The 22,042-nt window shown below is 44.3% G+C and overlaps 3 protein-coding genes across 3 annotated transcripts in view; 1 reads left to right on the top strand and 2 right to left on the bottom strand.

The window, feature by feature from the left end:
• Positions 1-803: 803 nt before the first annotated feature.
• fam166b (family with sequence similarity 166 member B) lies at positions 804-5,681 on the bottom strand. Its single transcript, XM_048259167.1, has 6 exons — positions 5,496-5,681; positions 4,351-4,574; positions 3,672-3,829; positions 2,826-2,958; positions 2,161-2,367; positions 804-998 (listed from the first exon to the last, which is right to left on the bottom strand). Exons 1-6 carry the CDS (start codon positions 5,558-5,560, stop codon positions 907-909), a joined length of 879 nt encoding a protein of 292 aa, XP_048115124.1. The 5' UTR covers positions 5,561-5,681; the 3' UTR covers positions 804-906.
• A 126-nt stretch (positions 5,682-5,807) lies between these two features.
• Positions 5,808-18,207, top strand: si:dkey-106l3.7. Its single transcript, XM_048258164.1, has 6 exons — positions 5,808-8,394; positions 12,401-12,577; positions 13,005-13,179; positions 15,672-15,763; positions 16,533-16,639; positions 17,164-18,207. The coding sequence occupies exons 1-6, from the start codon at positions 7,576-7,578 to the stop codon at positions 17,258-17,260; spliced, it is 1,467 nt and encodes a 488-aa protein (XP_048114121.1). The 5' UTR covers positions 5,808-7,575; the 3' UTR covers positions 17,261-18,207.
• A 1,423-nt stretch (positions 18,208-19,630) lies between these two features.
• Positions 19,631-22,042, bottom strand: part of rnf208 (ring finger protein 208) — a 13,875-nt gene continuing 11,463 nt past the window's right edge. Inside the window, exon 2 of the mRNA XM_048259013.1 lies at positions 19,631-22,042. This exon is cut by the window's right edge and continues 68 nt beyond it. Coding sequence (XP_048114970.1) covers positions 19,947-20,846 — 900 coding nt within the window. The 5' untranslated portion in view covers positions 20,847-22,042 and the 3' untranslated portion in view covers positions 19,631-19,946.

Below are 22,042 nucleotides of genomic sequence, written 5' to 3'. Positions count from 1 at the left end.
AGAAGAATTATGAAAGATTAAGAGTAAATATTTGATGGTCTCCCATGGAATAATATTGTGTTAACTGTTTTTTGACAGTGGTGATTTTTAAAAGAACTTCCCTAGACTTTCACAACCTAGATGAAAACCACCCCCAGAGAGTGTTGAAGAGTGTTCAATGGCAATACTGGCAATGTATTTATGGCAATAAAGATGTGTTCATCTCCTAACTCATCTAGTTGATATTTTGTTGGACTATCTTTAACCCTGTGAAATTATTGTGAAAATTGTCACTTGATGAGCCAAAGGTGTCCAGACAAAACAACCCAAATACTGACCATTATTTTAGTTACAGAAGTTTTATTGAGATACACAAATGTTCTTTCTTACAGAATGTTAGTTTTTCTTTGGCTTTGATCATGTAAATACTGAGTGTCTCCAAATATAAAACAATCCAGATATAACACATATATTATTTCAATAATTGTAAGGAACTAAATGCGTAAAGGGAGGTTCATCCGTTCAGAGCAGCTAAGCGGCAAAAAGCCATTTGCTCTGTGCTTTGTTCAGCGCAGCGACAGGCTGGTTCTTGCGCACGCAAGCCAGTGACAATAATGTGTTTCATAGTGCAGCTCTGCCGCTTGCGCATACAATGTGAACCCCCCTTAACACTTCAGAATCACTTAGTAATCACCCTTAATACAGACATATCCACATGCGTGCACACACACACACACACACACACACACACACACACACACACACACACACACACACACACACAAGCCTACACACATTCTACAGATTCAGTGTTCCAGTCAGTGTCCCTGATTGTCATTCAAACTCATTTAATAATCAACAGATTGGCTGTCACTACTGAGACAGCAGCTGAGTGTCTCTCTGGTTCAGGCCACAGTGGTCTGGCTGTCAGTGGGTCTTTACCTTCCTCTTACTGTCAGTGCAGCCCAAGGAATTATGGGTAAGCTGCCCAAAGGTTTGACCATACCTAAATTTGTATCCTGTGGGTCAATGTGAAGGATTAGATTCAGATTAGATTAAACTTTTTGTCATTGTGCAGAGTACAAGTACAAAGACAAATGAAATACAGTTTGCATCAAACTGCAAAAAAGCTGCAAAAAAGTGCAATGTGATATACAAAGTATAGACAGGTGGTGCATAGACAGGACAAGAAATATAATGCAGTGTAGACAGTATTATACAGTTGGTTTACAGAAGGTGGTTTAGGGTAATATAAATTAAACATAAATATGTGCAGTGTATTAGCAGTTACCTTATAAGAGCAGAATAAATATGGCTATGTAATATGAACAATGTACGAACAACATGTACATATATGTGTAATGTAGTAGCAGTAACATTATAATAGTAATAAGAATAATATAGATATATGCAGTGTATTAACAGAATATATTAGAGTAAGTAAGAAAAACAGAGTAAATATGGATATTCAGAAAGATATGCATCATGAGACATTCATACAAGAACATTTGTAAAGATTCATAGATTCATATAGAAGCATTTATTTAACAATTATTTGTTAACTGATGAAACTCAACATGAAAATAATAAAGTGAGTTGAAGATCAATCAGTTAAGATGTTATTTTATTCTATACTTTAGTCTGTTGTATAGCTGCAATGGAATTTGTCATCATGTTAAATGTCAACATGGACTAAATGTGTTTACTTTTTTCCCTTTCAGAATCTTGGCAACTTGTGTGCTTTGAAAGTGATTCTAATTGCAGGTCTTATAATACAATAAACAGCAACCTAGCCCAGCTTAGGCTATGCAGGTGAGATGATGTGTGGTGCTTTTATTTGTTGCTTCAGGTCAATGAGTGCGTGTGCAAGGGGAGGGGGACTTGTTAGTTTCAAGTATGGGTGTGTAGTGTGATTTTTGCATTTTTTTTAAGTATGCGAATATAAATGACCTGTGTGTGTGTGTGTGTGTGTGTGTGTGTGTGTATGTGAACATGCATTTTACAGACATATGCCACTTTCGAGACATTCGCATGTGTGAAACTGCTGTAAGAATTTGAAGGCCTAAATCAGGTTTGTGTTTGTAAGTGTGTAAGTCATCATGCACTTCTACTCTACAGTATGTAGTTAGTGTATGCATGTATGCGTGTGTCAGGTGTGTGTGTGTGTGTGTGAGCTCTTGCCTGGCACGTGTCCGGTGTAGGAGGGCAGCAGGTGGGAGTGGTAGATGGTGGGGGTGGGCGGCAGTAGCTGCGGCTCCTTACTGGGGACCTGCAGGGCGAAGGGCATGGTCCTCATGTCTCTCCCAAACTCGACCAGTGCCTTGTTGGTGGTGATGGGATAGCTGCTGCCAATGAGGAAGCGCGACTTGGGCACGTAGCCAGTGTAACCTAATAAATATGACAAACACGCACACACACACACACACACACACACACACACACAGACATGCAAGCAAGCATGCACTCATGCACACCCACACAGATACATACATGCACGCACACACATACAACACACTCACATGCACACACACACACACACACACACACACACACACACACACACACACAGACAGACACACACAAACACAAGATACAGATACACACTTAAACAGATACCACCTATGCACACACAGATTGCAATATGCAAAAAGAAAAATGCTTACTCTAATATGCAAATTAACAGGTCGAGCTTTTTGGTTTTGTCTTGTATGCAGATGTGTAAATTTGCACGGCACCCAATTTCTTGTGACCTACAAAGCATAAAGCAAAACTACTGGTTTGGTGTGCGTGCATGTGTTTGGGGGAGATCTTGAAAGGTGAGGAGGGCTCCTTGCTGAGTGGCGTACCTGAGATGAAGTACTTGTGTGGGCTGCCGTCGTCCATAGAGTAAGGGGAACCCCAGGGCTTCCAAGGGTCCAAGGGAACGTAGGGGGCAGGCTCCTTGGAGATGGCCTGGAGCGGGGTGTTCAGCTTCCATGGCTGGAGCAGATGAATACACACATACACACAGCACACACACACACACACACACACACACACACACACACACACACACACACACACACACACACACACACACACACACACACACACACACACAGAAAAAACATGCACATATGAGACAGACAAGAATAGTAACTGATAAAAAAAATGCTGTAGAACATCTCCACTGCCCTGAGGCAATCCAAACTAGACAGCAAACTAGACAGCAATGTGAGAGCACCCTAAACTATTTTAATTATTTTGACCTTGTTTCCAAATAAATAGTAATAGTGATAGTAAATAGTGTTTACGAATACTGTAAGAAAGTTATGGAATTCAAGTACACAGCATTTCCACTTTATATATTTCACTTCTTTCACTACTAACTGTTTGTGTGCACAGAGACATACTCTGGCTTGTTGTGCAAAGTGAGACTATAATGGCCTGAAATCTCTGTGTGATCTGATTGAAGAATATCACTAAGAGGGGTCCTTTTAAAGTGTGCAAAACATGACCTCTTCATTTACCAGATACCAAATCCCCTCCTATCTATAATTCATTAGTCAAGCACCCACACTGGTGTTTGTGAGGCTGTGTGGGGGTGTGTGTGTGAGTGATGTGAGTGTGTATTGTGGCCGGTCACATTAAACTTTAAAGTGGTGTTTGGAACTGTCATGTGCAAGTGTGTTTGCATAGTGCTGATTGACTACTTTGACGTCGAGAAGGCCCTGCTTGGTGGCCATAGGTGGTAGGCCAACGGTGTCCAGATGTACTCTTCCCTGCTGGCCATGCTTGAACTCGGCCAGCGCCTCACGACAGGTTTCGGCATACGTCCGCGCAAAGTAGTGCTGGCTCTTTGGGACGAAGCCTTCCAGTGAGATACAGGCACAGACAGACACAAACAAATACATGTCATTACAATGTGCCACACCAGATACATTTATGACTGCATTTGGAACACTGCATCATTTAGTAGAATTTTGCTCCCACAAATTTCTCTGGAATGTATCATTTGATATTCTTTCTGAATAGTTATTTAACTCTCTTTCTCTCTCTCTCTCTCTCTCTCTCTCTCTCTCTCTATCTATCTATTTCTACCCACTATAACACAATGAAATACTCTCTCTCTCTCTCTCTCTCTCTCTCTCTCTCTTGCTTTATCATAACTGTAACAAAGAACAAACAAACCCAATCATTCTCTCTCTCTCTTCCTCTCTCATTATTGTTTTTATCGCTACTGTAACAAAGAACAAATGAACAAGCACAAACATTCTCTCTCTCTCTCACTCTCTCTCTTCCTCTCTTGCTTTATCACTACTGTAACAAAGAACAAACGAACAAACACAATCATACTCTCTCTCCCTCTCCCTCTCTCTCCCTCTCTCTCACCAGTGTATCCTGGTATCATGCGCTCCATGTGCCTGCGTCCTCCTGGCCAGCTGCTCCTGATCTCTCCGCGGGCCCCCAGCCCCGCCTCGGCACGGGGCAGGCGACCCGAGTTTAGCACCAGCCGCTGGGAGCGCAGCACATCCGGAGAGGTCAGCAGCTCCGCCGTCAGCTGCCCGTAGGTCTTCCCCAGGTTAAACTTCAGCTGCGGACAGTAACCGGCATAGCTGTGTGCACACAGACACACACACACACACACACAAATGCACAGAGGTGTACAGATAAACACAAACATTCAGAATATTCAGACGGCAATGAAATAACATACAGACCAGACAAACTACAGGGGTACATTTAGAGGTGTTGTGCCAGTGACCAGTGTTGGTGCTGGTGCAGTCAGTAGCCAAAGAGGATATTACAGTGGTAGGCTATTCATGAGGCCAGATGGTAATGTAAAAATGTAGGTCAATTAGAGTGAAAAAAATAACAAACTGATATCTAATGGCAAATATGATAGGCTACCACTTTTATTTTTTTTTGGTCAAGGTCTATTGTAATATAAACAGCTGCCTATTTTATCTGGAATAGGTTTCCACATTGTCTCCTCCTAGGCTAATTGGTTAGTATGCCAGAAGGGTATAGCAGGCTATTTTCAGTTATGCCAGTTTTGTACTATTCCTATTTGAAACTCACAGATGAATGATTCAGCCCTACCCACTGCGTTAACACTGGCTCAACCAAGAGCTCAGTGTGACGGCACCCGTTGCTAAGGGTAACGCGTTACAGTAGGCTAAATGAGTGTAGGATTTCAAAAGGCCAGTGAGAAGAACTTAAACCGGTGGGAACAAATTGAGGCGTTTGTGTAGGCTGATACAACCAAATGCGCGATTATCTAATGACGAGAGGAGCCACATTCCACTGTGTGAAACTTCAAACACATAGAAAACAAAATAAACAAAACAAAAATAACTAAATAATGTAGGCTATTGATAACGTGAACCATCATCTAGGCACTATAGCTATATTTAGGCTTTAGGGCTCATTTTTCTGAGGGAGACATAAGTTAGTGTAAAATGGAAAATAAACCTAACCAAAATGTAAGATACAGAAACACAACATTGCCAATATCGTAGCCTACAAAGACTTACCCAGGGATATACTGTGGGTCTGGTGTCACCAGGACCTTGCTGAATTTGGGAGGGAATTCCTGCATATTGATAGAGATTTTGATTTTCAGTTCTCTATCTGGGACACCTGTCCGGATGCGTGAGCCAAGTCCTGCGTGTGTGTTTTCAGCTGGTTGCTACTGCCACTGTGAGAGTGCGCGCGTGAGTAAAATCAGCGGGAGCGTGCTGACCAACACTACCGCCATTATTTCATCATTTCATACGTAATAATGGTAGTCTGTCTGAAGCAGCATGGGGTATGAAGAGACGTTCTTTCACCAGCTGATAATTTATTTGTCAGCTACTCGGCAATTTATATTTAGTTAGAGTAGGCTACTTAGGCATGGTTACCTGTGCTGCACAATAACATGAGAAGCCTTTCTTGGACCTACTCGCTAACTTTCAAAAAATGTGTCTGACTTTTAGAGAATCACATTATTTGACTATGATGAATGAAAATCATGTAGCCTATAGTGTAATACATTTAGGCCTAAATAATCTATTACAAAAATAGGCTATACCTACTATGTCTATAGGTCTATTCTAGAGTATAAAACTGTTGTAAAATGCTTAAAACCCTGAATCGTAAAGAGCTGAAGATAGGCTACTATTGATGCGTATTTGGACTGATGGCCATTAAATAGGCCTAACTGAAAATTTTCTCATTGATCAAACATCCCACTGATAAAATGCATCGAAAAGTAGCTGAACCAGAATAAAAGTTTTTTCTATGGGCCTACAGCTAATGTAGCAATATTTAAAGTATCATATGTACTCCATGTACAGCAGTTTTATGCCAAAAACAGACTACAGTAGGCCTACACATTTTTTGGTTTTCTGAAAAGATCTGAATCAGAATGACTAACTACAGGGTTATTACAGACTGCAGCCTAATTACAGACACGCACATCACTTTAGCATGCACATGTGGGTTGAAAAGGCATCTCCAGGGATCATATTACATCTTTGTTATTGTGTCTCTGAGTGTCCTGCACACCTTCTCCACTCAGCTTCTCAGCACTCACCTGGGTGCACCCGAATGCCATTCTTATCACCTGAAAAGAATCTCTTTCTAACACGTTCCAGACATTTTAGATTTTTCAGATGAAGCTTTGTCTAAAATAACCCTTTCGTTTCCCTTAACCACAAAAGATTCTCTTCAGAAACAAAGCCAAAAGTAATTATTGTAGTTGAGTAGAATAGGTTGAACTCAAGGGTTGCTACTCCACTGCAGATTGATGTAGTTTAGAATCAGTCACATGGTATTGTGACAACAAAATATGTGTGCTCAAGACAGTGGTTTAGTGGTATCTCTGAAATAAAAAAAATAAGACGTTTGTGATAGGGCACACACAGTGTTTGAGAGAGTTGTGGATAGTTTACAAAGTAAAACAGTGTAGTTGAGGAAACAGAAGGTTAAAAAATAAGAGTAGAGGGGTCTCTCTTGTCTCCACACATGCTGTGTCTAGTCCTGACTAACGCTGCTCATGCATACCAAACCCCACGGGAGATGTTCAGACAGGCAGGGCTGACGCCTGACAGCTAAATAAGAGAGAATGTGACAGCATCGGAATGCCCTTGTGTGTGTTGAAACCGGCGGAAGTCGAGCGTCTTAGTGTGTGTGCATACAGTATGTGTGAGTGTGTGTGGGTGTGTGTGTGCATGCGCAGGTATGCATGTCTCTGTGTGTGTGTGTGTGTGTGTGTGTGTGTGTGTGTTTTTGTGTAGGTGTATGATTTGAGACAGCATGTCGGTGCAGATTGATGACAAGGCGGTGCAAAGGGACTGGGGAAAGCACAAGGCGGAGCAGAGAAGGGGATGTTTGGCATTCTGTGTCACATAGTCACTTCCTGCGGAGCTCTTCGTCTGATCAGACGTCCACGCTTTCTCTCTGTTGTTCTCTCTCTCTCTCTCTCTCTCTATCCCTCTCTTGGGTCTTGGGATGAACACACGTCACCTTGAGTGATACAGAAGTGGAAAAGTGCATTTTGGATTTGGATAGTGTGCAGAAGAGGACAAAAAGCCAGAGAGACTTGGAGGTGATTTACTGTGAGCTGAGCTAATGAACCTGTACAGGAGCTTTGGCAACATGCTGGAGACCTGGGTGACGGAGGGCTATCCTGCACTGGACTCCCCGGGACAGCCCGGCACAGAGGTGGCAGTGGACGAGGAGGTGGAGGGGGTGGTTCCAGGCAGTCAGGCATCGGATGCCTACAGGAGCGGTTCTAGAGACTCCCTTCGGTTCTCCGGCACCACGGCGCGCTCTGAGTCTGAGGACTCTGGCGTGGAGCTGGTGAGTGCCAGCAGTACCTGCACATCCCCGCGGCATGCAATAGCCGTGATGGCCCTCAAGGCCTTCGGTGCAGGGCAATCCGAGGAGCCTGATGCGGGTCAGTCAGTGGCCTCAGGGGGGGATCATCATCCTCGTCTACCCACGTGCCCCTCCTCCCCTGCCCTCTCCAGCCGCTCCTGCCCTTCCTCCCCCTCCTCGACCTCCTCATCCTCGTCCTGCCAGTCAATAGGCTCCAACCTGTCGCCCCTGAGTGCTGTCGACTCGGGGCTGAGAGTAGAGCAGGCGTTGCGGCGAGCGGACCCGACAAGGCGGCAGCTCCCCAGGCACGGCTTGTCGCTGGCGGCCAGAGGCGGCCAGACCACTCTTCCACGAAAGCGCAGCAACACCACCAGCAGTGGCACCGCATGCTCGTCCACAGGCCCACAGGAGTCTAGGGGCCAAAGGTCGCCACTGACCACTGAAGTACAGGCAGCAGGGGAAAGGCTCCATGATGACCCTGACAACAGGCCTGCAACACAACTGAGTAACGGACTTCAAACACAGATTCACGCGCCCTCAACGCCAGTGACCAGTAGGCTTCAAGCACAGGTAAACTGTCAAATTACTGGCTTCTGCATTGGTATCTATTTTAATTTTCTATTCTATACGTTAGTATCATCAACATTAGGTATGAACAGCCTTGTTATGATCTCGTTTGTGTGTGTGGAGGTTTATGCCTGCGCAACACATCAACCGTCCACTGTGTGTGTTGGTGAGAGTTGGTGTATGTGTGTGTGCATGTGCGCTCTGTCGACATGCAGTATAACAGTTCTGTGATCAGCAAAAATAAATAATGTATTTAATATGACCACTCACAAAGCCAAAACTCCAGCAAACAAATGAGTACAGTATCATAATGACCAATGCCATGGTTGTACAGACTTACAACTTACAACTGAAAACTTACATACATGACTGAATATGCCTACTGCATTTGATATAATCACATGGGGCAGCCGTGGCCTACTGGTTAGCGCTTCGGACTTGTAACTGGAGGGTTGCTGGTTCAAACCCCGACCAGTAGGAACAGCTGAAGTGCCCTTGAGCAAGGCACCTTACCCCTCACTGCTCCCCGAGCGCCACTGTTGTTGCAGGCAGCTCACTGTGCCGGGATTAGTGTGTGCTGAGTGTGTTTCACTAATTCATGGATTGGGATAAATGCAGAAACCAAATTTCCCTCATGGGATCAAAATAGTATATATACTTATACTTATACACATAATGGCCCATAATTTATGGGTTTTTGGAGTAAGGTTGCCCCGTGAGTTAACTTTACTGTATGACAAAGATGGGCAATGATGTCATCTGAAAACTATGGAATGTCCCTTGGAAAGAAATACATTAAAACATTCAAAAACATTACAACCTCATACCTTGAATTACTTGAATTGACATATCTGTATTCCAGGTGTTCAAGATGTTTGGCTGAATCAGGGCTGCAGTTATTCAATTTCGCATGTATTTGTCATAGAAACAATCATGGTAAAGGATCACACAAATATTTCATGAGCTTCACATAAGCTACTTTACTTCAATGTCTTCATAAACAATACAGACATAATATACAAAACATGCAAAATATACAAATTCATACATGATAAGATTCAGATTCTTGTCAGGGAAACACAGAAGTAGTATTTCCCCATTCTGAGAGGAGCAGGATCCCTCTGGCAATAACTCAACACTTAAGCGGCTCTTAGAAGCCTAATATGTCAATCCTTCAGTGCCTGTCGAGTCAAGGTAATTTCCATGATACCTCAATAATGTAATATCCACAAACCAGACTGTCCTGTATTTAAAGGCAAACAAACACTAAATGTTTGTTACACTCAGAAGATGATCTGTCTTGTTAAAAACATCATAACGACTTAGGAAGCCATGGCAGATGGGTAATTACACATGGTGTTTGTGGAAAACAGGATGTCTGGAAGTGGCGTAAGCTGTGACGTCAATAATATTTTTTCACAAATCTGTCACACATCTCTCTCACCTTGGTTTGCTATGTACACAGATGCGTAGACAGCAGGCTGTCTCCTCCAGGCCATAATTGCGGTTCTAACTAGAGGAGGTCTAAGCGCAGGTCAACATACAATGGGTCATTAGTTGCAGTTTGTTGTCATTAGGGGTCATTGTCTATCCAATTAAAAACATTAACTGATACAATCTTTATGGTCCTATAAACGAAGACAGAAACATGCTGCTAGTTCACCTTATGACATGTGTAAGGAGCGATCTAAGGTGATGTCCTATTTGTATAAGTATTTATGGCATGAATGGTACAGTTCTCAGGACATGTAATTGCATAACAAATACCCTTACCCATAAGCAGTTGATGGCAACCAACCATGTACATGACTGAACAGGAAAATGAGTACAGCTCTCCATTTAAAAGGCAAACACAGCTGCGATGATATGAGATCCTGCTGGAAGCATGACTTACTGTAATCTCCACATGTCACAACCCATCGACTAGAGCATGGCTTTAATCTTTTCCTTTCGGTGAAACCAAACATTTATTTATTTAGCGTCGGAGATAGACGCGTTGTCATCATCCACATTCCTAATCCCCATTCATTTTCATCATTCTAGATTGGCTAAAAGCTGGAAAGTGGCCAGGTGATTAAGAGGTTATGGAAGGGTGAAGGGAAAAGTCAAAGTGCTACAGTACTTTGTGTCGGTGAGGTGATTGTGGTCAGCTAATGGCCATCAGTTGCTGTGTTTCATAATGCTGTTTTACGATGCACTCAAGGACGAAAGAGGTCATTAACCTCTCACACAGATGAGTAGATGGATAACGGTTATACCAGACACAAATTCACATTTACAGATATACATGGTATGTATGTGTTGATAGAAGACACACACGGACACACACACACACAAACATTAACATACACACACACTCATTCATTTGCACATACACACAAGCACACACTGAGGGGTGAGAATCAGAGGGGCATAAGTGACATTGTTACCGAAATTGAGATATGTAGCACATTAAATGAAAGCTCTGGATCAGAAAATAATTTTAAAAGTAATTTTAGAGTTATTAGTAAAAAACCAAAGGACTGAACATGTATCAAACTGAACCAATTGGTGTTTTGTCCCTCCTGTAAAAGTTGGTCACTTATGACCCTCTGGTTCTAAGCCTTAGACACATGCTCAGACATATTTGCATATTCAGATGTCATTTAACATAAATTCACAGACTCACAGAACCTCACCAACACCACACACAGATAAAAATCAAATCAAGTTAACCTTTATTTGTACACAGCCTTTTGTGCATTAAAGCAATATAAGTTGCTTTCCAAAGGGAAAGGAAAAGCATTTAACAGAGCTAGCATTTACACACACACACACACACACACACACACACACAAACAAATTGATAACAGACACACAAGCTGTCTCCATTTCCTTTATACCGCAGCAAACACTGACTAGAATCCTTTCTTTGTAAGAGACATGAACCTCTCCGAGGCAGGAACCAGTCAGGCCAGGTGAGTCGAGGCAGGCTTTGATGAGGGCATAGTTGGAGTGACTCCAGACGGCCCCTGGGCGCACTGCGAGGAATGTGTGGGTGTTTGGAATCCTGCCCTGCCTTGTGATAGCACTGCGTAGCGTAGTGTTAGCGCTGCGTATAGAGAGGTGCGGATTGCTGGACGTGCCTTCTCAGGCCTCTGGCGCTCATGTGGAAGACAGAGAGTGTCATTCAACAAACACTTACAACCACAGCAGAGTCATCGAGCAGGGCTTACTGCCCTGGAGTCTGCTGGGTTTGGAGTGTGATATTGAAACCTGTTGTCTGACAGGAGATTGATAGTCTGCGGTTGACCAGTTTAGTGGTTGAGTGTTTTTTTTTTGGCTATAGAGGGATAAGGGTGAGATTTTTTTGTAATGGTGCAATTGCTGAGTCAACGAGAGCCTGGTTAGGGTTAGGGTTAACCCTAGGCATGCCGACATGCAGTACAGAGAAACAGTCACACATTGATACACCCCCTCCACACACACACACACAAAGGAAAGGATACCATAGGCTCTTGGCTTATAAATCAAGCCCATGTGACATCAAGGTCAAAAGTCAATATTAGTTGGTTTGTGACCCACGTCTTTCTTTCACTAAGACAAGCTGTTACAGAAACCACTTGCAGGGACATCCAACAACAGCAATAAGGAACAACTGGAAATAAACAATCACTGAAATGCTATGTCATGTTTTGGCATGAAAGGCATGTGCTGAAAGTATCCACCCTTGTAACTTGCAACCATGCGTTCCTCCTCTCCTAGCTCTGCTAACAGCTGGACATGTTTTATCTAGCTCTTGCGACTTCCCTATCTTGATTATCCCTGTTCTCTACTCATTAACTTCGCATGAACTGTAATTCTATTCTATGTGATTAGCACTTACAGCTGCACCAGCAATATCTTGGTGGCATTGTACCTTTATTGTACCTTGGTTGTTGTAAGTCGCTTTGGATAAAAACATTTAAATGTATGTAATGTAAACATGTAAATGTATGTAATGTAAGTGCCGTCCATGTTCCCCCTGCAGGCCTCTAGTGCTGGAGAAGAGGGTAGGGCGGAGCCCTCCCCCGGCTTCCTCTACCTGGAGCAGGTGTGCCTCATGCTGGAGAAGTTCGCCCAGCTGCAGACGCGCCACCACAGCCTCCAGACGGAGATAGAACAGCTCAGGAACCAGCAGAACCACAACATAAAGCACAGCACTCAGGTAGGTGTCGGAACCAGAGCCGAGACAGAAAATGGAAAATGTCAATAGGTGGGAACTTAGAATAAGGTTGAGTAATGCAGACTACTCATATGGAGGAAAGATAACATAGTATTGAGGTGGGAAGGAGTTGGGGTTTGCAAGATGACCCACTCATAAATAATTCTTCCCTTTTCTGTATTTGACCTAGGAAGAGTTTTGTTTTCCTAAGAGAAATTCATTTAATTCTATATATTTCTTGTCACGTTATAAAAATGAACAAACCTGGTTTGCTTCTAATCCAAGCCTAATATCATATAATACTGTACAACAGTTTAAATCTCCATGGACAATTGATTTACCCAGAGCCAAGATACTTGCTTGACTCAAGTATCAAAGTATCAACCAAATGGATTGATTAAATTCCAACCTGCCCCCCCTCTCATTTCAGCCCTCTACATTAAGCCAGTGCTTCAGCTTGCACACCACAGAGTCTGTCAGTCACACACTCGAAAACACAAGAACCCAGGTGGACGAAGAAACTCTCTTGCCCGAAGAGCACGCTATCCTGGCCGTGCTCCGACGGCGATCCGTGTCGGATGCAGGGAGGCTGACACCATATCGCAGTAAGTATAATAATAAAAATAATTAACTTTATTCAAGACACAAAGGTCCATAGAGACAACACAGTACTAATCTGAGGAGCCAGAAGCTTGCATCATGCTGAACGAAATTCTAGGCCAAAACCTTCACAACCAGAAAACTACTTTCAGAGATGCCCACTAACACAGTAGAAACATATAAATATAAAACAATACAAAACATTTAAGAATGATGTAGATGAGGCATCATTTTTAAAACATATACAGGCTGCATGTTTCCAAAAGCAAGATGTGTACCTTTTGTCACTCTTAGAGACATCAGCTATGGACACAATAATCATATTCTTAGACCCTTTGAGTCTGCAAATGAATCTATACATAACATTTCTTAAAACAGCGTTAAAAGTGGCCACATTGTTAGACACAAACATTTCACTGGCACTACTCCATCTAGGAATTTTAAGCACAATTCTCAGTGCATCATTATGAGTCACTTGAAGTTTTTTAATTTTCAACTTACTAAAATTACACCACAGGTGGGCATTATACAGTGGAGTGCAATAGGTTTTGAAGAGTGAGATTTTATCATCAGGAGTGTACATGTGGAATTTGCTTGCCAGCCTGTTTGCCTGCCCATACAGTTTTCCACACTGACGCTGCACATCATCATCATCACAGAGGTCATCTCTTATCATATGTCCCAGATATTTAAAATTCTTTACAACCTCTAGTGGTTCACCTGCCAATGAGAAAGAAGGATAGACACACTTTCTATATACCGGTAATATATTACTCCATATTGAGAGCATATTCTAAGAAGTTGCTGCAGGCCAGCACTGGAAGGAGACAGTACCACCAAATCATCAGCATAGAGCATATGATTAATGAGACTATCCCCCACCAAGCAGCCAGTTCTACAGCCCTTAGATAAATTATCCATGTACAGATTGAATAGCATCAGAGACAGAATTCCGCCCTGCCGCACTCCATACACTGGGACTGGGAGACATAGAAGGGTGTTGCAAACTCCCCTCCCACTGACTTGCATCTCCACTGACCTCTCCCACTGACTTGCATAGTTTGGTGAGAGTACCAGAACTGCAGTATCCTGATTAGGTAAGAGGGGACACCACACTCATGTAGTTTACCAAACAGTTTCCCATGATTGATACGATCATAAGCCTTTGACGCATCCAGGAAGACTGTGCTATTGCGGGATCTGTACCTATATGGATAGTTTCCTTAAGTGCACAAATACACATATCAGTTCCATGCTGATTATCTGTCGACGCTATGTATTCTGCAAGCCTATCTATAAGGATCCCTTCTGGTATGCCTCACCTCACATGCATGACACCTGACACTTAACCAGTGCACCGATCCATTCACTATCCGGTGTCCATTTGAATGGATGTCAGTCTATTTGGGAGCTGTTCGCACTGGAATAAATGCTTGAAGGGCATGCCATAGTTCTCCCCCATGAATTTGAACTGTCCCTCTGAAGGTCGACTCCCCCGAAGCCAGTAATTACTGATCCTCCTTGGCCTGACAGTTGATGCAGTTAGAGTAAATCAAGGCAATCAGCCAGCCAGTCAGGGGGTATCTGGAGATCAGATCCAGGTGCTCTACATTAGCCTTGTAACTAAATATGGCTGTGAGGCAGGCGGACTCTCATGGGGAAATTTTAAAATCCCTAGTGTGTGTGTGTTTGTGTGTGTTTGTTTGTGTGTTTGTGTGTGTTTGTTTGTGTGTGTGTGTGTGTGTGTGTGTGTGTGTGTGTGTGTGTCTGTCTGTCCATCCTCTTCTTTCTTATGTGTATTCTTCTTTCTTATGTGTATGGCCTTGTGTTGTGTGTGTCACTGAAAAGTGCAAAGAAATGTGTATTAAATGTGCATTAAAGTGGTGGGTGCTTCTTTGTGATGTGATGTGTATGTTGTAGTTTAGTTGTACTGCACTGTATCTACATTAAGGACTCCCATACACGAGCCACGTTTACATGGACACTTTTTCCAATTACAAACGGAATAACAGCTCAATCAGAATATAAATTCTCATATTAACACCTTAATTGGAATAAAAATACCTGATTCGATCAGAATTTCAATTGGAACGAAAGAGATGGTGTATTCCGTTCCTACTCTGATTGAGCAGCCATGTATACGGTCAATCGGATTGTCTACTCTATCTTCTCAAGGAAAAGTAGGCAACAATGGCTATTCCGATCAAAGATTCTAAAGCACTTGAGAGCACTTGATTGGAATAGAACGTACCCCATGTAAACAGATGGCACACATTTTTCAATCGGAATAGTTTAATCGGAATGACAAAAAAGAACTGTCCTTGTAAACCCACCTCTGGATTAAGCCTAGCTCTGACTAATGCAGTGACAAATCAGTGGAAATCTCCATGATGAAGAGTGTAAATAGGACTAATCCAAGTACAGGAATTGTTTTCATTACCGGTGTCTGTGGTGACTCATTTCTGTATGTACCTGTGTGTGTGTGTGTTCTTTACAGATCATCGAGGGCGGAGCAAAAGTATAGGAGACCTTCTGGAGGAAGATGAGGAGGAGACTGGGGCACTCACTGCACTCAGGACAGCAGCATGTGTATGTCCCTTTACTCCTGTTGGAGTGTGTGTGTGTGTGTGTGTGTGTGTGTGTGTGTGTGAGTGTGAGAGAGAGAGAGAGAGAGAGAGAGAGAGAGAGAGAGAAAGAATCCATTACATTGGGCCCCACAGAAAGAAATTCCAAAAATGTCTTCCTCTTTCTCTCTCTCTCTCTCCCTTCTTTACTCATGGGTCATTATTCACCAGTAGTCATCACCTTTCACCCATCCCTGAAAGTACAGTATCTGTGTCTATATTAGAGTGAGGTACACATGTGTGTGTAGCGATGTTTGTGTCTGTGTGGAATGTGTGTGTGTGTGAGAGAGAGAGAATGCAACCATCCTTGCAAATACAGTATACTGTATAGTATACTGTATGTGTGTACATGTGTGCTATGTTGTGTGCTATGCCTCCAGCAATGGTTGCACACTGATTACAGTCAGACCACTTGTTAACACACTACAACGTAGCCATATATGTGTAATATCCCCCCATAAACCCTATGATGTGCACACACACACACACACACACACACACACCGACACAGACACACACACACACACACACACAAAGACACAGACAGACAGACAGACAGACAGACAGACAGACACACACACACACACACACACACACACACACACACACACACACACACACACACACACACACACACACACACACACACACACACACACACACACACACACTGTCCTCCCGCTAGTGTTTCACACGTTCACTCCTAGCATGTTGTTGTTCACGTGTGTGTGCAGGAGAGTCAGGAGCAGAGCAAGAGTGCTAGGCAGGGCTGGGGAGGTGCTAAGGGCCTCAAACAGAAGATCACATCTCTGCGCAGGAATGAGGACCTGCCAGATGGGAGGTGAGACTTCTGCTCCCGCCGCAACTCTGTTCATATGACTGTATATATCACATACTGCATAGGGCAGTGTGTGAACCATGTCAGACTGAGAAACTCTCACACTCTGATACTGATGTATTTTGGAGACTGTTATCCTAATAACACTTTCTCCTGAAAGTTCTTTAAAAAACACAGTTAATTCTTTCATAATATGTGGAATTAGATACACATCTGTGTATAAAAAAATAACAATTATACTCTTTTTTATAAATTGATTGATACACACATCTAGGTTAAATAGGTTAATTTTCTATGGTGTGGACTGGAGATAGCCCTAACTTTCAATTACTGTTCACGCTATCTTGTCAACTAGACCTGAACCAAATTCTGACCCTACCTTGCATTACACAAATTCCAGCCTCACTTATAATGAGCACCTTACCCTAATCCACAGCCGTGGCCTACTGGTTAGCGCTTCGGACTTGTAACCGGAGGGTCTGTGTCTGGGTCATATCAGTAACAATCTGTCTCATTCTTCACCACAGGTCACAGACGCTTCCTCGCTTGGGAAAGAAGTCTAGCTTGAGAGGCCTGATGCAAATTTTCAAGAAAAGGTCCAAGTCATCACCAACACCAACGTAATGGTTGCGAGCAATCCCCTAAACCCTCCAAACCCCATTCATCACTGATCTGGAATCAGCCTATCCACTCCTCTGCCCTACCCAGTCCAATCTGCATGTAATTTCATCAAACTGACTTTGTGCTAAGGAGTAGCAGGGTGTGAATTAAAGAAGCTAAAGGTGACTGATTAGTAGGAGATGTTTTTACTCAAAGCGACACGGACTCCCAAAGGCAGTTTTTGGGAATTAAACCTGGGCCGACAGATTGTTAGGAGATCATCCCCCAGCACCACAATTACAGAGGAAAGGTGTGGGAGGGGCATTACAAGTGCACAATTTACACATTGTGTGTTGTACTACTGTCAAAGTTCTGTGTGTACCCAGAAGAAAAAAGTTGACTGCCCCTACCCCAAGTTGCCCATTGACTCCTCTATCCTGGGCTGGCCTTGGAAAGATGGCTGACTCTACTGACCTGGGACATGCTCCAGGTGTCTTCCCATGGGGACTGTATTTCCTGCCACTTTTACCACAAGTTGGTATTGATGGGTTATGACTGTGGTTACTAGTACACACCTTGAGGCAATGCAATAATCTAGCGATATAAGCACTACTGAACTGGTCACATGCCAGGTACTTTTTTTCAGGGGATCCTCCAGAAGAGTACTATTTATGCTTTGGATGTGGTTTGCCACTTACAAGTGACAATTTAATCTTATCTCTGTTCATAAGCTTTTTAAAATGTAATGAATTGTTATATAGACATAGACCACGCCTCAGATCCTTCAAAAGAAAGCACTACCTGTCCAAAGTTTATAGGTCTCTGTACTACCATTTCTGTCATCTGTAATGATATCATCTGTCCATAAGCAAACCATGTAGCACAATGTATGCAAACTCTTCAGTTCATTAATTATTATGATGATGCTGCTATTTCTTATGACCTTCACAGAATAAATTTGTCTGACTTAACCTTGGTACTTCTTTACTGACTAGTTGCTAATGTATATTCCTGGGAAGAATATATCGTATGGTATATCATATATTATAAGAATATATTATATATAATATCAGAATCTGATTCTGTTAGCATTTCTGCACTGACTCACTGCACCTGGATTGATAGGCAAGGATGCTCATCTCTGGAGTCTTCATGTCAGGCAAATGGCTGGAGAATGCTAGTTTTCTTAATTTAAAAGCCCAGGTGCCTTTCCGAAAACTTTCTACCAGTTATACAGAATATAAAGCATCAGAATTTCAAAGCAGCTAGCTACGGTAGTTGAAATATTTCATGAGCAGCACTTACAGCAGGAACTTTATGCAGTGCCTCTCCATCCCATCTGGTGCTACTGCTGGTTTCCTTGGAGACGCTGGGAGAAATGAGAATGTGTGGAAGCATCATGGTGTTTAAGCTCCATCGACCAAATCTGCAGTTTGTCTTTTTATCATAATATCCTCTCATAATCAAATATATCATGTCATGGCAATCCATTCCCAACTCTATCGACTCTTCAAGGAAACGAAAAACAAATGGCACAGTGTATATTGCATTCCAGCTTGTTGCTGACTACTGATTGCTATCTTTGACGATTCTTCCATGCCAAGGTTCAGATTCAAGTAATATATATAAGTATATATACTTTTTTGATCCCGTGAGGGAAATTTGGTCTCTGCATTTATCCCAATCCGTGAATTAGTGAAACACACTGCACACAGTGAACACACAGTGAGGTGAAGCACACACTAATCCCGGCGCAGTGAGCTGTCTGCAACAACAGCGGCGCTCATGGAGCAGTGAGGGGTTAGGTGCCTTGCTCAAGGGCACTTCAGTCGTGGCCTACCGGTCGGGGTTCGAACCGGCAACCCTCCGGTTACAAGTCCGAAGCGCTAACCAGTAGGCCACAGCTGCCCCTAATGCTGTTATGGAGGTGAAAGATGAGTACATATGTCAACAGCAGGACTGTGGAACGCATGTTCAGATTCACAAACAAACACATGTTTATTTTTTCTGTTATTTTATGCTTTATTTATTTTTGAACTAGGATTTGGGATGGGTAGGAGAGGGTGGGGGGTACAGACCCCCTTTGGCATTCCCATGTTGAAAGATGACAAACACATCCAAACAAGGGGGACTGAAAGAACAGGAATGGGTTTTTTTCTTGTTTTTTTTTTGAGTCCATACATAAAATACATTTATCTGATATTCTGTTTATTTTATTTTACTCTGTTTTCACTCTCCCTGTTTCTCTGATAGGTGTCCAGCTTGATATCGCTCGCTTCTGCTAACAGTCACTTCATGTGCTATTACATATATAGATACATCTGTGTAGAATGACTTCAGCTTTTTCATTGTGTATACTGGCAAGGACAGTGAGAGTTTGTGCGTGTGTATTTATGTGTGTGTGTGTGTGTGTGTGTGTGTGTGTGTGTGTGTGTGTGTGTGTTGTATGCTGTGTGAGAAGGAGCATTTGTTTTGGTAGATACAGGGTCTATATGGAGGAGTTTTGGGCGGGAGGGGAGGGTGGGAAGGTGGTGGATATCGTCCAGGAAGTCAGGCCTCATCACCCATCTCAACCTTCGCAATCCCCACATCCCATTAATCTACCCTCATTCACTCCATCACTTCATTCATCCTTCCCTCCATCTCTGTCTGTCTCTGTCTGTCTCTCCTTTGCACTTGTTCACCCACAGCCACCGTTGATGATCGCGATCTACATGATCCCGCAGGACGAGAGGGGGTTGGTGAGGTGGCAGGTACACGCCGACTGGCAGTACTGCCGCACCGTCTGGTAACAGCTGCGGTCGGCGTCGCCGCCCCACTGCACGGTACCGGCCGGGTCCGGCGGCAGGCGGCTCAGGATGCTGGTGTTGATGGCCAGCGCGGCCAGGCCGTAGTCGGTGAAGAGCACGGTCTCGCGACGGCACGTGGGGCACGAGATGAACTTGTACTTGGGGCAGGACTCGTAGAGGATCTGCAGGCACTCCTCGCACACCGAGTGGAGGCAGGAGAGAATCCGCGGCCGCTTGCCGGCAAAGTTGTACATGTGGCCGCACGTGGGGCAGTCGAGCGGCTCGCACGACGGCATCACGGGGCCCGAGCACACCGACGAGCCCGACGAGGTGGACGAGGAGCCCGAGGACGTGGAGCCCGAGCGCAGCACGTACTGGTTGACGATAACGTCGTCCATCTTGTAGTGGAACTGGTGGTAGCAGATCTCGGTGGGGCCGCCCACGCTGGCGGCCAGGCTGCTCTTGCGCTGCGACAGGAAGCCACCGGGGCCGGCGCTCAGCTCGCGCCGCATGAGCCCGTGGGGCGGGGACACCAGGGGCCGCGGGGGTGGCGGCGTCTGGCTCGACGGCGGCGGTGGCGGCGGCGGCTTGGTGAGTTCTAGGGCGAGGTCACTGCAGGCCTGGTTGACGATGACCTCGCCCTCGTGGCTGCTGACGATGCAGCTGCCACCGCGGCCGCCACCGTCCCACGCCACGCGGGGTGGCGGCGCGAAGCGAGGCTGCGTCACAGGCACGGGGCACTCGCGCGGGAACTTCTCCGACTGGATGATCTTGACGGTATCCATGGGGATGGCGACGGGCTGCCGCCTAAGGCAAGACATCCGTTTCCAAAGCGGTGAGTCACCAAGAAACTTGGGTGGTGGTGGTGGTGGTGGTGGGGGGTTTGGGGGTATGTGGAGCAGAGCAAGTCTGTCTGTAGCTCCTACTGATCGTACTCCAGAGGGGCTGACTTTAAGTTCAGCTGTTGTGATGCCTTTCCCACTAGTTGGTCTTTCAGTTGTGGAGCTGGGGGAGCAGGGGTGGGCTTGTTGTGGCTAACTCAGCCATTAGAGGGCACGTGGGGACGGACGGTCGTTTCCATGGTTACCCCCCGTGGATGCCCCCGACTGCCAGCTGTGATGTGTTGCTGCTGTGGCGGAGTGGTAAGGTGAAGGGGGAACGCCAGCGCCCCCAAAAGACCCTTCGATAGTAAACCCCACTGTTACTCAGCTCAAATGGTCCAAATGGTACAGTCCAGATAAGCACCAGATGGTTCAGTCCAGCTCAGGCTTGTCCTTAGTCCAGTAGCTTAATGATAGTTGGCAATTTTACTTTTATCCTGTTGCTTTGTTTTGTTGTAAGTCCTTAATTGATTAGAAGTATATCAAGGACGCTTTTGTGTACAGTACAAGATAATATCTGTGATATAATCCTCGATGACAGATTGCGTAACACAATTACAGCACCTAATGCTTTAGCAATAAAGACTTGATACGTGTCCAGTATTGATACAGATATGTTCCGCTGATTATGTACAAGTACTTTTTTTTTACAAGACACAGATCATGGCTCTAAATAGGAAGGAAACTTCATCAGAACACTATAAAAGGTTCTAAGGCTTACAACACTACTGGTACACCCAGAAGCTCAAATTTAGTATGATGGTTGAAGTCAGTCTAAAGAGCTTCCTTCCTGTTCCCAAGCGAAACCGCAATGTCGGGTCGGTGACCTTAAAACAGAAGCCAGTGCAGATACTTGTGAGAGGTCTGCGTCTCTGGTGAAGATAGCCAGGTCCTCTTAACTCCTGACCTTGCCCACTCTCTCGATAAGAGGGGTCTTTATTTAGAGGTGACTCGCTAGGTGATGGAAAGTTCTCGGAGTGGTTCTCTGAGCAGGCCTGGGGTGAGGGGCTGGCGAGGAGGAAGAGTCTGACGTGTGTGTGTGTGTATAGGGGGGCAGACTGTCCAGACGTGAGAGAGAGTCTGGGGTGAGATAATAGGTCCCTCAGTAGCCTTGTCTCATCTTCAACATCACTGTC

This window comes from Alosa alosa, chromosome 12, assembly GCF_017589495.1.
Source record: "Alosa alosa isolate M-15738 ecotype Scorff River chromosome 12, AALO_Geno_1.1, whole genome shotgun sequence".
NCBI lineage: Eukaryota > Metazoa > Chordata > Actinopteri > Clupeiformes > Clupeidae > Alosa > Alosa alosa.
Note: the sequence above shows the minus strand (reverse complement) of the source record. Positions and strands in the feature narration are given on the sequence as shown.